This window comes from Arachis hypogaea, chromosome 1 (genome assembly GCF_003086295.3).
Source record: "Arachis hypogaea cultivar Tifrunner chromosome 1, arahy.Tifrunner.gnm2.J5K5, whole genome shotgun sequence".
In the NCBI taxonomy this organism is placed as follows: domain Eukaryota; kingdom Viridiplantae; phylum Streptophyta; class Magnoliopsida; order Fabales; family Fabaceae; genus Arachis; species Arachis hypogaea.
The window spans coordinates 8,679,574-8,694,642 of NC_092036.1; the positions used below are offsets into that span (position 1 = coordinate 8,679,574).

Consider the following 15,069-nt stretch of genomic DNA (forward strand, 5'->3'; position numbering starts at 1 on the left):
TTGAACATCTAACTATTGTTAACTGTGCATGAGTAAACTGAATAAAAAAAATAATCATCCAATTAAGAATTAACATAACCATCTGCATATCTATTGAATTGAACATCCGGCATATGTTACTAGTAACTACTTAATCAAATCAGGAGCATAAATATTAGACTAATCATTTGCATACTAGCAAACTGAACATCCGACTTATTATTCATTGGTGACTAGATGTGAATAAGAAGAATTATCGTTGATGAATGACGATTGGACATCACAAAATGGTTCATCCAAGTTAGACTCTATTTTCGTGCATGTGACGGTTATGCACGTATAAAAATGTAGCAATGTATGGCGCTGGATGTCTACCACGCACGATGAGACTGCGATGGGCTTGTACAGCCGGCATTAGGTGAACAACAGAAAGGAGAATGTACGGAACTGCTGTGGCACGAGCTCGCATCAAAATAATTATTTATTCATAAAAAAATACAATTTGACCACTTAAAAAAAATTATTTCTTTAGATTAAGCACATCAAAATTAAATTTTTATTTATTTATTTATTTTTAGTTGATTTTGGTATAGTATATATAAAAAGTTGCTTTTAATTTTGATCTAGTCAACTTTAAAAATTGTATATTTTAATAATAATAATATAATAAGTTAAATGTTGACATGATATATATTATTTGTTACCATCATTTTTAGCTTGTTTGGAATTTAAAATGCAATTATTTTGTTAAAAAATATATTTATTAAGTTAAATGATCCTTTTAAACTTTTTAATATACTTGGAAACATATGTGTAAGAAAAGTAAACTCACTACAAAAAGCAAAAATACATAATTTTTTTAAAATTATAACTTTATCTTCTAATAAAAATTTCTTTATGACATAAAAACTGTTCAAAAATAAAATAAAATCTATTAATATTGCATGCAAGCATATTTTTTTTAAAACAAATAAATTTACATTCAAACATAAAATAACTTTTATTTTTAAAAAGATAATATTTAAAATGAGATCTTTCTAAAAAAATTTGTCCAAACAAACTCTTAACCTCTCAAGTTTGGATTATAAAAATTGAAGAAAGAATGATAAAAGACCTATGTTTGCTTGATGAATTTTTTTTTTTTCCCAAACCAAACCAAATTAATCAATATTCTTAACGATAAACTTTGGATGCCTGATAATTAAAATACAAAAGCAAGTCGAAGGGGATCCATTTTGCATGGTCCATTCCTCCTACATATGGCATGAATTATAGAGATCCTTTTACATACCTTCATAAAAGGATATCATTATTACTATTTGGTTAAATCACTTTATATACACATTCATAGGTTATTGTACATAGATCCTAAACCCTAAAAGAATTTGAATTGTTACAGTGTATGATGGATGATAGTATCTAGCTTTGGATATCTCATCATAGATCATCATAAATAAATGTAACATGGACCATTCTATTGAGGTTTGTGTGATTTTGACATCAGCTTTTGCTTGGACAAGACCTCAGCAATAAGTTGGCGACCAAATAAGTGTGAATTCTTGAGGATTAGGTTCCTTGTTGATGAATCAAGCACGTAGCCTTGACCTGGCATCCATTGCAGCAAGTGTAGAAGCAAGTCCTTCTTTTCAGGATGACCTAAATACCGCGATATAGCCATCTGAAATAAGTCCTGCACAAGAAAAATATATGACTGGTTTTGAAGTAAAAGTTGAAACAATGAGTTAATACTCAAATTTATCCCTGAAAGATAATCCATTTAAATTGGTTTTCGAGAGATTTTGTAGTCATATTAGTCTTTGAAAGATACACTCGAAAAACAAATCGATAAGTGCTATGTGGCATGATGACATGACAGGTTAATTTCACGTACCACAAAATGATTGGTTGCATCTTAACATCACATGGACGTGGTTGGCCACAAATTAAATCACGGATATAAACCCATAAATAAATTGACATTTCAATGATGATATTTGAATTTGATATACCTGATCAATCTTGTAGCCACTATCTTGGAGGGTCTTCATAACATCATTCATCAAGTTGATGTTACCAGACTTCAGGAATGCACATGCAAATTTTCTGATGGCAGCGCGAGAAATGTAGGTTGCATTATCCTGAAGTGAATAAGGCTTGTCAGACAAAATTGCTATACTACAAGAAAATTTAAGATTTGTGTGTTCCCAAAATCTGGTATAACTATACCTTGACTACCACATAGGCATCTTTCAAAAGATTTCCTGCTAGGAGAATGTGCAGAATCTTCTCATGAGTTGCCTTGCACATCGTTCTCTTGCTATACTTCAACATATTATAAACGGAAAATGCCTCAACATAAGCTTTGATTCGACCAAGGTGATATATTAAAGTAGAACAGAGTTCCTACAAAGAAAAAAAAGGAAGGCGTTATATGGCAGAACCTGTTTCTTTTTTTTAATGTTAAACTTCATCTTCAGAAACTCTTTCCTTCTCCCTGTTATTCATATTCACATTTGGTAGAATAATAAACTGGTACACATAAATCTATTTGGGCGAGACAGCAGAAACATACAATAGGTCTATGCTACGAAAATGTAAAATTTGGCCGACAAGGATGCAAATATCATAGATGTGAGTTTATATTAGAAAAGATTTTATCGTAAAAATTGAAATGACAGATTTAAACTGACTAAAAGACAAGTTCAATCATACACAGATAACAAAATACATACCTCTGTTGGTTGATAGCCTTTACTAATCATGTCTTCCATTGTTCGAAAAGCTAATGGATACATCTTTTCCCTACAGAAATATTTGATTAGTATATTGAAGGTTTTGTAGTCAGGACTGATTGCCATTTTATCCATCTTTCTTAGTGTTTCCATTACGCTTTCCATTTCACCAGCTCTGCAGAAAGCACAGAGCATTGAATTCAATATAACTATGTCGTATTTGTCCGAGGTTGCTTCAAAATCATTTGCCAACTGCTTTGCCTCCCGAAAAAGCTTGGCTCGGCAATATGCTGATATCATGATACTGTGAGCATAGCCATCTACATAACGAAATTAAATCAGTATAAATTGCTAGGATATAGAAGAAATAGTTATTAAAGCTGAAGCTAAACATGAAAAAGGAAAACAGCTCAGCTATGAGTTGTAAAACAATATACGTATCATATGTATTTCCAGGATTTCAAAATATTTCTAGATGTCTTATTGATCTATGTTGCATATGTATCTGTGTACATTTTTTGGTCCCCAAAAACCCATGGCACCAGTTAATCTAATGCTAAATAAACCTTTCTGTTAACGAGAAAGTCCACAAGAAAACTTACCAGATTTGACATTGTTTTTAATCATTTCATCAAAAATTAGTTTAGCTTCTTCAAATTGTCCTGCCTTAGCTAGGCCGTCCATCAATATACAGTATGGCATCTATGTATAAATTTAGATTGATTAGTCAAATAAGTCAAGATAGAAGAAAGAACAAAAATTTAAAAGTATAAATAAATTAATCCTGTGAAACAATGATAACTTTTAGTCATCAACAAAGTAATATAATTAATTAATGATAAACTGTATAAAATAATTTAGTAATGTGTCAGAGTCAAATAAAGCAAACAGCTCCCTGTTTTAAGTTCGAAAGTTTTTTTTACCTCATCTTCAGCATAGCCCAAAGATTTTAGTTCAGCTAATGATTCTCTGGACTTCTCAAACAATCCTCCTTTAACATAAACCTTTAGTAAGGTTGTCAAAATGACCTGCATTTCTTTTTTATATTGGCATTAGTCATTCATATTTATTGAATTCTTTATTTTCAGCAGAATATTAAAAAGCAACATATAGAAAACAAATATAAGATTTTGTTTGCAATAAAAATATAAAACAGAAAATAGAAACACCAATGTGGCAAACATACATCTCCTCAAGACGGTTATTGTAAAATTAGTAAACGACAAAGAAAACAAAAGTAACAAACCTTGTTTGGTACTAACCCTTCAGATTTCATCTGTTTAACCAACATATCAGCTTTTTTGTAGTTTCCACATGCTGAATACGCGTTGAGCAAAGAGCTATAATGATAGACATTTGGAGCTTGACCTTCATTCTTCATCTTGTTAAAATAGTATTCTGCTTCTTCCAATTTACTATTGGAAGCACACACTGCTAGAATCGCCCCGTAAATTACTCCATCCATCTGCAGTTCATTGTGTTGCAATTCCTGAATTAGCTCCAGTGCTTTAGGATATCTGTCATTAACTTTAATGCAACCTGAAAGAAGCTAAGGATGATAACAATACAATTAGATCCAATAAAAGGAAAAAAAAGAAGATATATAATGTAGTTAGGATTGGTATATGTTCTGACATGAACTCCAAAAGAATAAGAGTCAAGAGTTATGGAGGAGAATCAATAAGATATTACTAAGGATTGGGTTGTTGACGGTGCTCTCCTTTTACATAACCTATAAATGATATATAGGTCATTGTTTTCCGAACAATATTTCTCTCATATGATTTATAATCACATACCGTGCTATATGTAACAACATCAGGAACTAGACCATCTTCTTTCATCTGCTGGAACAGTTTCAGAGAAGTATCGAGCTTGCCCTTCCTGACCAGAAAACTAAGAACAGAATTACACACATAGACATTGCTCTTGATTGATACATCTTGAATGCTGCTGTACAGCTGCAACATCTTAGCCACATCGAATTTACTTGCCATGAACCTCATATAATGAGAGTAAGATGATGCATCAAGCTTGTCATTTTCTTGCATCCATGAAAATAGCTGCAAATGCATATAGTAAAATCATACAATCTACGAGTTAATTCCGAAACTAAACAAATGTATCCGGGAAATAGGATTTGCAAGCACCTGAGATGCGTGTTCAGATATGTTTGCATTGCCGAAGTGGTGCAAAATGGCATTTAGGTCCTTAACTGTCAAAATTTCTCCTACCCTGTGGTGAAATAGAAATTTTCACAGAATGAAAAAAATAGTCATATACATGAAAAACTCAAATCCCAGTCTAAGCACTGATACTTCAAAATAGTTGTCATAAGCTACTTTCAGGAGTTCTTGTGGAATTCTATAACAATAATCATGTAAATGCATGTTAGTAAGTATATGCATTTAAATAACAAACTTTTCTTATTTTTATTTTATGAAATTATGTATATTTGTTATCCTAATGGCTAATGCATAGGGAATTTATTCAAGAAGGTAATAACTAACTACAACTGTTTAATAACGAACTAACTAACTTTCTAAGGGTGACAGTAACTGTATAGAGAGAGAACCTTGCAAGAGCAGAGGGCAAATGAGAAGCTTGCTGAATTTCAAGTTTGGCGGAATTTCTTGCGGAGAAGGAATTGTTGGAATCCTTTCGAATTTTCATTACTCGGACGGAGCTAGAGCTTTGACTATGAGGTGGTGGAGTGGTGGTGGTGGTGGTGGTGGAAGTGGTGGCTCTTGGTGGTGGTGTTAATGGGCGAAACGCTAACCCGGCTTGGGAAGGAAAAGGAAGAACCACCGATGATGATAATGAAAATATCTGAATCTCCATAGCTGCTAGCGTAGCAGCATTCAGGTGTGTCTGCCAACTGTTTGAGAAAAATGCCCAAAGAACCGTTGGAATTAAAGGACAGTGTATTTGATTATTGGGCTTACCAAGTCTTTAAATATATCAGTCAGAATAAGAATAAAATCAATGACGTGAAAATTGGAAGCCAGGATTAGAATAATCAAGATTTGATGCTTATGTTGCATTCAGCTGCTGCCTCTAATGGCCGAGGGAACCAAGGATAAGCATGCTTGGTTGATTTGTTTTGTGTCGGTTTTTTTGGGCTTCCCTGTGTGTAGGCTTGGCCCACTCTTCTTTTTGTAGTTTTTTTTTTATCAAATAGATTCGACCGTCTCCAATTTTAGGCATTACAAACTCACACACAATATTTAAGGGTTTCACCCACTACTTGGTCTAGCCAAGCAGGGGCATAGAAAAAATATTAGAGGGAGGCTAAAATTATTTACACAATAAAATAATACTAAAATAAATTTTTGAGGGGGACTAAACTAAAATTTACACATAATTTATATGTAAAAAATTAAAATTAGGGGGGTCATTGCCCTCTTTTCCTGTATGTAGCTCCGCCCCTGTGGCCAAGTCTCAAACCCGGATATACTTGTTGAAAAAAAATGGGGCTAATATTCACTTTAGTTTTTGTAGTTCTTTTTTGAAGATTAGTTTTTGTAGGCATATTATATACAATACAATATAAGATATTTTTTAAGAATTTAATTTTAATGTATTTTTAATATAAAAACAGCTTTATATAATACCATGTCAAAATTAAATGACAGCGTAAATGATTATCTAAAACGAATACAATTAAATGACACTGTCAGTGTCAAAATTAAACTCATTTTTTAATGTACAAAATATATTTTTTGTTCTTATATGACCTTACATTTCATTCTAAGTAAATTCTTAATGATCATTTCAACAACCAGACGCTATATGGACTTCTGGGGGGAAAAAATTGAGGAGAAGCACTTAATCTTGAAAGTCAGTAAAATAACAAGGATAAAGAATGAGTTGAAAAAATCATATAAAAAGGAATGACATGATCAATTTTGAGAGTGGCAAAATTACTCTCCTATACTTCATTATTCAAATTCACAAATTCGGGTTACTCAATTTCGGTTTGATTCCAATTTCCAACATACATAAATACAAGGATGTCTATATTAGATCTTTTCATGAATAATTTTACTTCTTTTTGTCCAGAAGATACAAAGCTAAAATCAAAGAAAGTTGAGCCACAAGGCTAAGGAGAAAACACAAGAAGCTAAGATTCAAGCAGAAGAGCATCAATGTTTCTTTTTCCTTCAGGGCCTTTGGTATACCATGATTTTACATAGTCTCCATAAACAACACCCCGGTATTTGGCTGGCGATGATTCATCTATCAGTTCAGAAGCTGGGGAGATCCTAACCGTCTTCGCTGGATCATGAAATGCTGCCACTGATAGTCTTGCACGATCAGGATTTGTAATTGCCCTATGCACGCAGCTCTTGTACTTCCCATTTGTTATGATCTGGAACAGAGAATTTATTAGGCAGGTTGCGCCAAATTTATATTTTCTTATTGAAACTAACCAGCATTTTCCACAGCCTTAATTTCACAAGTGAATGATTTATCAAGAGAACATAGATAAATCACACATATCATAAGAATCCACTATTAAGATGTCACATTGTAGAAGATGGAATATCATACAATGTTATGATTTCAAGAAGAATATAACACATAATCAAAATTGTAAATTGTGAATGAAAAACACATCATCTAAACTCAATATTCATGATAGTTTGTCAACCGTAGTTTTACCAAATGAAAAAGCCACCTTTTTCCACTTCTATAATTTTATTCATACCAAGATTTATGACCCAAAAACATCTTCACCAGCAACCCAAGCAACCTAACTTTAGTTTTGTCAAACAAGTTATTCGTAATAGATTCAACACAAAACAGTTTCCAGATCCCTAACCTCAGTTCAAAATATCTATGTCATAACGCACACATGCTAAGAAGTACATACCCATTTCCTAGAACATGCAAGAAACTAAAGAACAGAGATATTATTAGATAGGTAGTGTCTACCTGATGATCATCTATTGGACATTCTATTCAATCTTAGAGTCATATTGATGCAATTTTATCATTAGCCACACTATTCTACACAAATTGAATGTTGAATCACATATCTATATATATGAAAGAAAAGGAATGAAGAGCAGCATCCGAATTTTTGCCAAAACAATGAGTTATTATCTTAACAAATTCTAGCACATAGCAAAAGATTTTGGCTAAATAGCAGTAAGCTATGAAGTATTCCTATAGAGAGTTGTTTTGTTACCTCAGTTTGGTCACCCAAGATAACAAGAATAGCATCTTCCAAAGGCTCCACAGTGACCCAACTCTCGCTATCACCACCACAATTCTTGAGAGCTTGGAGTCCACTCACTTGGTCTTGGATCAAGAGGGTAATGAAACCCATATCAGAGTGCGATTGCAACCCAAGGGTAAGTTCTGGTTGCGGGCATGGAGGGTAATAGCTTATGGTAATGTTCTGGTACAGCTCACCCGCAGCATCCTCAATACACGATGGTCTCAACCCAAGGCTCTCTGAAATCAAAGCCATTAACTTTTGCGCCAAATTCTTCATCTCATTCCCGTACTTCGCAACTGTCTCCCTGTAACCGGATGGAAACTCCGGCCACTTATTTGGATTCCGGCGAGAGAGCGGAAATGTGTGGTGGTCAAAGTAGTCCCTCCAATCGAGCACCTGCATTAGGTAGCATTAGATACTTAGATATAAAACCATTCATGTACCTATAAGGTATTATTCAAAATGTTAGCTAGATGGTAGTTAACAATAATTAGTTAACAGTGAACTCAAGGTAGCTGAGCCTACTCGCTCCTAATAGATTTTCCAGCTAATCATTTTGATAATTTCTTCAAATTCTCTTTCTCTACCTTCAGTTTTCACTCTTCATTTGCAAGTTCTGATATCAGCTTGATACATAGTATACTGTTAGAACATAGAATTTAAATTTGATGCAATGTTAAAACAATTTTAACCGTGCATCCAATTATATATAGAACATATCAGCGAAATTAATTGCATTGATGTGATTGGAAGACTTTGTAAAACTCAACACATCAAAATCAAGCTCTTAGAACATATTGAGAGTCGATCCTCTTAATTTTTTCCCTCAATTGTTTTGTAAGTGTGATCACTCACAATTCAATATCTTGTCTTGGTCCCACTTAAAAGAGTATATGGCGAGAGATCATACTTGATCAAACAATTGATAAGAAAATATTGAGAGGATCCATTCCCTGTAGAATCAAGTGATCTAGGGTTCAATACTTATTATCATATTGTTCCTAAATAAAATAGAAGCTAAATTACACTATTCTCTCAAACATATACACAGGTTTTAAATAAAAAATTAAAAAGCATCAAAATGTGGTTCTAACCTGATCGGCGTCATCGTGGTTGACGAGCATGCGGCTGCCGTAACCCTCCGACGCGGCGGCGCCGGGGGAGCAGGAGTAACGGAGCTTGTCCGGCATGGAGAGATCGTTGAAGAATGAGAGACCAGCATGGCGGATGTGGTGGAGGAGGGAGGTAGGGACGCCGTGGTTGATGACGTGGAAGGCGCCCCAGTCGCGACAGGCGCGTGCAATGGAATCGCGGGTTGATTGTATGTGGGTCGGGTCGAATCCGAATAAATCGATGATGGGAATGTGTTGTGTTTGGGGCGGGTGAGAGGGGAGAATGGGTCGGGTTTGAGGAGGTTGGATGTATTGGGGTGGGACTTGAGAGAGACCCGATTGTGTGAGGGATTGAACTCTTCTTATTGCTTCTTCGCCCTCTGCTACTTCCATTTTTTGGATCACATTCACATACGAAAGAAGAAAGAAGAACGAATTGGACGATAAAGGTGGCAAATGGATAAATTCTATTTACCCATAAGTCTTAACATTAATTTTTTTTTGGGTGACTAGTCTTAACATTAATTAACACTGCTGCTACTCCCTCTATTTACATTATTTTAGAAAAAATAAATTAGAATATAATTTTTGTTGTTAAAATTTGTTAAATATTTTTAAAATATTTTAAAATTTTATTTTATTTTAATTTTATTCTAAACTTTTAAAATTTATATCAAATATACTTTTTGACAGTTAAATTTTAAAAAAAAATTATATTTTATCCAATAAATTATGAAATAGAGTTTAATTTTTATTGGTTTAATAAGAATTATTCTAGTAAATATTTTATTATTTAAAAATATTTTATTAAAATTGATTTTAAAATTAACTTTTTAGAAAAACTATAGTACTTACCTGATAAATTAATTTTTTTTACAAATAACAATAATTATCATAATAGACATAAATAAAATGATACATTTTGATATTTATAATAAATTTATTTTAAATTTTTTATTTTGATAAACATAATTAATTTTAAAAATATTTCTCTAAATAATTTAAAAAATATTCTCAACTATTAACTACAAATATAAGTACACAAATTTTTCGAGTTACTAAATATTGTTGTAAAATAAATAATCAATGAAAATATAATAAATATAAAGTAAATAAAAATAAATAGAAAACTCTAATTTTAATATTCACCAATATAATTATTTTAATATTTTTTTTGGTGTCTCATTATTTTAATATAATAATAGAAGAAACTTATATATTTATTATTATTATATATTAGTAGCGTATGAAAGAAGGAGGAAAAAAATTTAATATAAAGAGAGAGAATGTTTTTTATTTTATTGATGTGTGTAAAACAAAGGAAACTTCACCTATTTATACATGTGACAAGCCTTTGCTTTTAACTTTCATTAACTTTCAATTTGCCTTGAAAAGCTATTAGGTTAGCCGCCCAATCTCATAAATGGGCATTCAATTTGTTTTTATCACAACACTCTTCATTGGATGCCCATTTAGGATCATACATCGTTAAAACTTTACTAAAGAAAATCCAATGGGAAAAAAAACTTTAGTGAAAGAAAAAGAATACAATATCTTTTGTGATGGGGACTGCCTCGTTAAAAACCTTGTCAAAAAAAAACCTAATGGAAAAAAAACCTTACCAAGGAAAAAAGAGTACAGTCTCCCCCTCTTATCGACATCAGTTGATGTCTCGAAATCGGCGCATCCCAATCTCATGTACCAATCTTTCAAATGAGGATTTTGGGAGTGACTTTGTGAATAAATCTATCAGACTGTCGCTTAAGCGGATCTGTTGGACATCAATTGTCCCTTGATTTTGAAGATCATGAGTGAAGAAGAATTTGGGAGAAATATGCTTTGTTCTATCACCTTTGATATATTCGCCTTTAAGTTGAGCAATGCATGTTGTATTATCTTCAAACAGGACAGTTGGAGCTATCTTATGATCAATCAGCCCACATGATGACAGAATATATTGGATCAAACTCCTGAACCAAAAACACTCGCGACTTGCTTCATGAATCGTTAGTATTTCGGCATGATTAGAGGATGTTGCAGCAATCGTCTGTTTTGTGGACCTCCATGATATAGCTATTCCACCATATGTGAACAGGTATCCTGTTTGAGATTTCCCTTTGTGTGGATCAGACAAGTATCCAGCATCTGCATAGCCAACTAATTGTGACTTTGATCCATAGGGATAAAACAATCACATATCAATCGTTCCATGAAGATATCAAAAGATTTGTTTAATTCCACTCCAATGTCTTCTAGTTGGAGAGGAACTATATCTTGCTAGTAAATTCACAGCAAATGATATATCAGGTCGCGTATTATTAGCAAGATACATTAGTACTCCAATGACACTAAGATATGGTACTTCAGGACCAATGATATCTTCATTTTCTTCTTTATGACGGAATTGATCTTTTTTCACATCCAAAGATCTTACAATCATTGGGGTACTTAATGGATGTGACTTATCCATATAAAATCTTTTCAAGATCTTCTCTGTGTATGTTGTTTGATGAATAAAGATCCCATTTTTTATATGCGCTCGATCTGCAAGTCGAGACAAAATTTAGTCTTTCCAAGATCTTTCATCTCAAACTCTTCTTTTAGAGTTTTTATAATTGTTGGAATCTCTTCAGGAGTTCCAATGATATTTAAATCATCAACGTACGCAGCAATTATAATGAATCCAGATGCAATTCTCTTTATGAAAATACATGGACAGATATCATCATTTTTTAATCCATTTTTGGCCAAATACTCAATAAGACGATTATACCACATTCGTCCAGATTGCTTTAGACCATATAAAGATCTTTGCAATTTAACTAAGTATAACCCCTGCGAATATTCATTGGATGGTTTAGATATCTTTAGTCCTTCAGGAACTTTCATATAGATATCACGATCTAACGAGCCGTGTAAATAGGCTATTACCACATCCATTAAATGCATATGCAATTTATGATATGCAAATAAACTGGCCAAATAACGCAATGTTATCTCATCCACTACAGGAGAATACGTTTCTTCATAATCTATACCAGACCTTTGTGAAAAACCTTGTGCCACAAGTCGGGTTTTGTACCGCACAACTTCATTTTTCTCATTTCGTTTTCTCACAAATACTCATCGGTTTCCAACAGGTTTTACATCTTCAGGTATACGGACTATAGGTCCAAAGACTTCACGTTTTGCAAGTGAGTCTAATTCAGCCTTCATGACTTCTTCCCATTTTGGCCAATCATTTCTTTGTCGACATTCTTCGACTGATCTTGGCTCAAGATCTTTACTTTCATGCATGATATTTAATGCCACATTATATGCAAATATTTCATTGACAATTATCTTGTTTCGGTCTCATTTCTCTCCTGTAAAGACATAATTTATCGAGATCTCATCATTTTCACAATTTTCAGGTACCTGAACGTCTTCTAGCGTTAAAACTATATCAGAATTTTGGACAACTGCAGATGTCTTTACTATATCTTTTTCAACAAGAATATTATTTATCTCTTTTTTCTTTCGAGAATTTTTGTCTTTGAAACCGACAAGCCTGCCACGCTTCTAGTGTGAATATGCTTCAGTGGCTACTTGTCTTACTGGGACATCAATTTGAATTGGAGAATTTTTCGCTTGTATATAAGATTTGGTTATCCTCTTTGTATCAAAAAATGCATTAGGCAATTCATTTGCTATTCTTTGCAAATGTATAATCTTTTGAACTTCTAGTTCATATTGCCCTGATCGAGGATCTAGATGCATCAAGGATGATGCATTCCAATTAAGTTCCTTTTCAGGAAGCTTATTCTCTCCCCCTAATGTTGAAAATTTTGATTCCTCAAAATGACAATCGACAAACCGGGATTTAAATACATCTCCAGTTTGTATCTCAAGATACCTCACTGTAGAGGGAGAATCATATCCAACATATATCCCCAATTTTCTTTGAGGTCCCATTTTGGTGCGATTAGGTGGTGCAATGGGAACATATATCGCACACCCGAATATTCTTAAATGAGAAATATTTGGCTGCTGGTCAAAAGCTAATTGCATAAGAGAGAATTGATGGTAACTCGTTGGCCTCAAACGAATAAGTGCTGCGGCATGTAAAATAGCATGCCCTCAAACCGAGGTTGGGAGATTTGTTCTCATAAGAAAGGGTCTAGCAATTAATTGGAGGCGCTTAATAAGTGATTCTGCTAACACATTTTGTGTGTAAACATGAGCTACTGGATGTTCAACACTTATTCCATTAGCCATACAATAAGCATCAAAAGCTTGGAAAGTAAATTCACCAGCATTATCAAGACGAATTGCTTTGATTGGATTTTCTGGAAATTGTGCTTTTAATCGAATAATTTGAACCAGTAATCTCGCAAACGCCAGGTTGCGAGAAGACAATAAGCACACATGTGACCATCTCGAAGATGCGTCTACAGGACCATAAAATATCTAAAAAATCCACATGGTGGATGAATAGGTCCACATATATCATCTTGAATCCTTTCTAGGAATTTAGGGGACTCAAATCCAATCTTTACTGGTGATGGCCTTAAAATTAACTTCCCTTGAGAACATGCAGCACAACAAAATTCACCAGATTTAAGAATTTTCTAGTTTTTTAGTGAATGTCCATGGGAGTTTTCAATAATTTTTCGCATCATGGTTGTTCCCAGATGACCCAATCAGTCGTGCCAAGTTATGAATTCATTTGGGCTAGTAAACTTCTGGTTTACAGTGGCATGTGATTCAATTGCACTAATCTTGGTTTAATATAATCCAGATGAAAGTGAGGGCAACTTTGCAATATAACATTTTTATTTGAATCATGAGTTGTGATACATAAGTACTCATGATTTCCCTCATTCATAGTCTCAATATGATATCCATTTCGGCGAATATCTTTAAAACTCAACAAGTTTCTTAGAGACTTGGTAGACAATAGTGCATTATTTATTATGAATTTTGTTCATCCAGAAAACAAAATTATAGCTCTTCCGGAGCCTTCAATCACATTGCCTGAGCCAATAATAGTATTAACATATTCTTCTTTTGGCACAAGATGGGTAAAATATATATCACTTTTGATAATAGTGTGCAAACTTGCACTATCCGCAAGGCATACATCTTCATTACATATCCTTGCCATTTTCTTCAAAGACAAATAATAATAAAATGAGTAGTATGCACAATTAAATTGAATATTTGATCGGAATTATTTTTCTAAGAAACACTGTATATAAAAATAATGTCATATACTAACATTTTATTATAAAACATGACACATTTAATAATTTCAAAATTCATAAATATTAATATTTCATTATTTATATACATCATATTTGAAATTTAAATATATAGAAAATAAAACTTAACAATAAGTTTCATACATGATTTATTTACATGAATACTTAACAATTTCACATATTAAACTATTCCATCATTAATCAAATGACCAATATTTCCTTCAAGATCCTCAAAAAAATCGGATACATCATAATGAGTGGTGGAATTTTCAGCATCATTTGAAACGAAATTTGTTTCCTTTCCTTTATCATCCTTTTTCAAAGATGTTTGATAAAGATCGACTAAGTGCCTTGGTGTACGACAGGTACGCAACCAATGACCCTTTCCACCACAACGGAAACACTTATTCTTTGTTGATTTATTTTACCCAATATTTCTTTCTTTATCCCATTTTTTGTGAGATCCTCTCTTTTGAACATAATTCCTTTTTATTCCATAAATTTTCTTGTTATTAAAACCTTGCCATTTATCTCTTCTGGGGTAATGATTTGCCGCATTTACTTCAGGAAATGGGGCAGCGTCAGCAGGGCGTGCTTCATAATTCTTTAAAAGCAACTCATTATTGTGTTCAGCAACAAGAAGGCAAGAAGTCAACTCAGAATATTTTTTAAATCCTTTTTCTCGATACTGCTGCGCAGGAGCACACTCGAGGCATGAAAGGTTGAGAAAATTTTCTCCAACATATCATGATCAGTTATATTTTCTCCACATAATT

At 33.1% G+C, this 15,069-nt stretch overlaps 2 protein-coding genes across 2 annotated transcripts; both read right to left on the reverse strand.

The window, feature by feature from the left end:
• Positions 1 to 1,260: 1,260 nt before the first annotated feature.
• Positions 1,261 to 5,906, reverse strand: LOC112794679 (pentatricopeptide repeat-containing protein At1g10910, chloroplastic). Its single transcript, XM_025836665.3, has 10 exons — positions 5,287 to 5,906; positions 4,862 to 4,946; positions 4,511 to 4,774; positions 3,958 to 4,260; positions 3,635 to 3,739; positions 3,314 to 3,413; positions 2,712 to 3,031; positions 2,206 to 2,382; positions 1,989 to 2,117; positions 1,261 to 1,669 (listed from the first exon to the last, which is right to left on the reverse strand). The coding sequence occupies exons 1-10, from the start codon at positions 5,550 to 5,552 to the stop codon at positions 1,454 to 1,456; spliced, it is 1,965 nt and encodes a 654-aa protein (XP_025692450.1). The 5' UTR covers positions 5,553 to 5,906; the 3' UTR covers positions 1,261 to 1,453.
• Positions 5,907 to 6,610: 704 nt separating this feature from the next.
• On the reverse strand, positions 6,611 to 9,534 carry LOC112794687 (jasmonate-induced oxygenase 4). The gene is made up of 3 exons (XM_025836671.3): positions 9,033 to 9,534; positions 7,906 to 8,334; positions 6,611 to 7,083 (listed from the first exon to the last, which is right to left on the reverse strand). Exons 1-3 carry the CDS (start codon positions 9,441 to 9,443, stop codon positions 6,835 to 6,837), a joined length of 1,089 nt encoding a protein of 362 aa, XP_025692456.1. The 5' UTR covers positions 9,444 to 9,534; the 3' UTR covers positions 6,611 to 6,834.
• Positions 9,535 to 15,069: the final 5,535 nt, after the last annotated feature.

What these genes read in the sequence shown, in the direction of transcription:
- LOC112794679 (XM_025836665.3), bottom strand. Translation starts at nt 5,552, where the DNA reads ATGGAGATTCAGATATTTTCATTATCATCATCGGTGGTTCTTCCTTTT. An exon ending in TATCTGAACACGCATCTCAG is followed by an intron (nt 4,775 to 4,861) that starts GTGCTTGCAAAT and finishes ATGCATTTGCAG; the next exon opens with CTATTTTCATGGATGCAAGA. An exon ending in TAAAAACAATGTCAAATCTG is followed by an intron (nt 3,032 to 3,313) that starts GTAAGTTTTCTT and finishes TTCGTTATGTAG; the next exon opens with ATGGCTATGCTCACAGTATC.
- LOC112794687 (XM_025836671.3), bottom strand. Translation starts at nt 9,443, where the DNA reads ATGGAAGTAGCAGAGGGCGAAGAAGCAATAAGAAGAGTTCAATCCCTC. An exon ending in ACCACGATGACGCCGATCAG is followed by an intron (nt 8,335 to 9,032) that starts GTTAGAACCACA and finishes TACCTAATGCAG; the next exon opens with GTGCTCGATTGGAGGGACTA. An exon ending in TCTTGGGTGACCAAACTGAG is followed by an intron (nt 7,084 to 7,905) that starts GTAACAAAACAA and finishes TCTCTGTTCCAG; the next exon opens with ATCATAACAAATGGGAAGTA.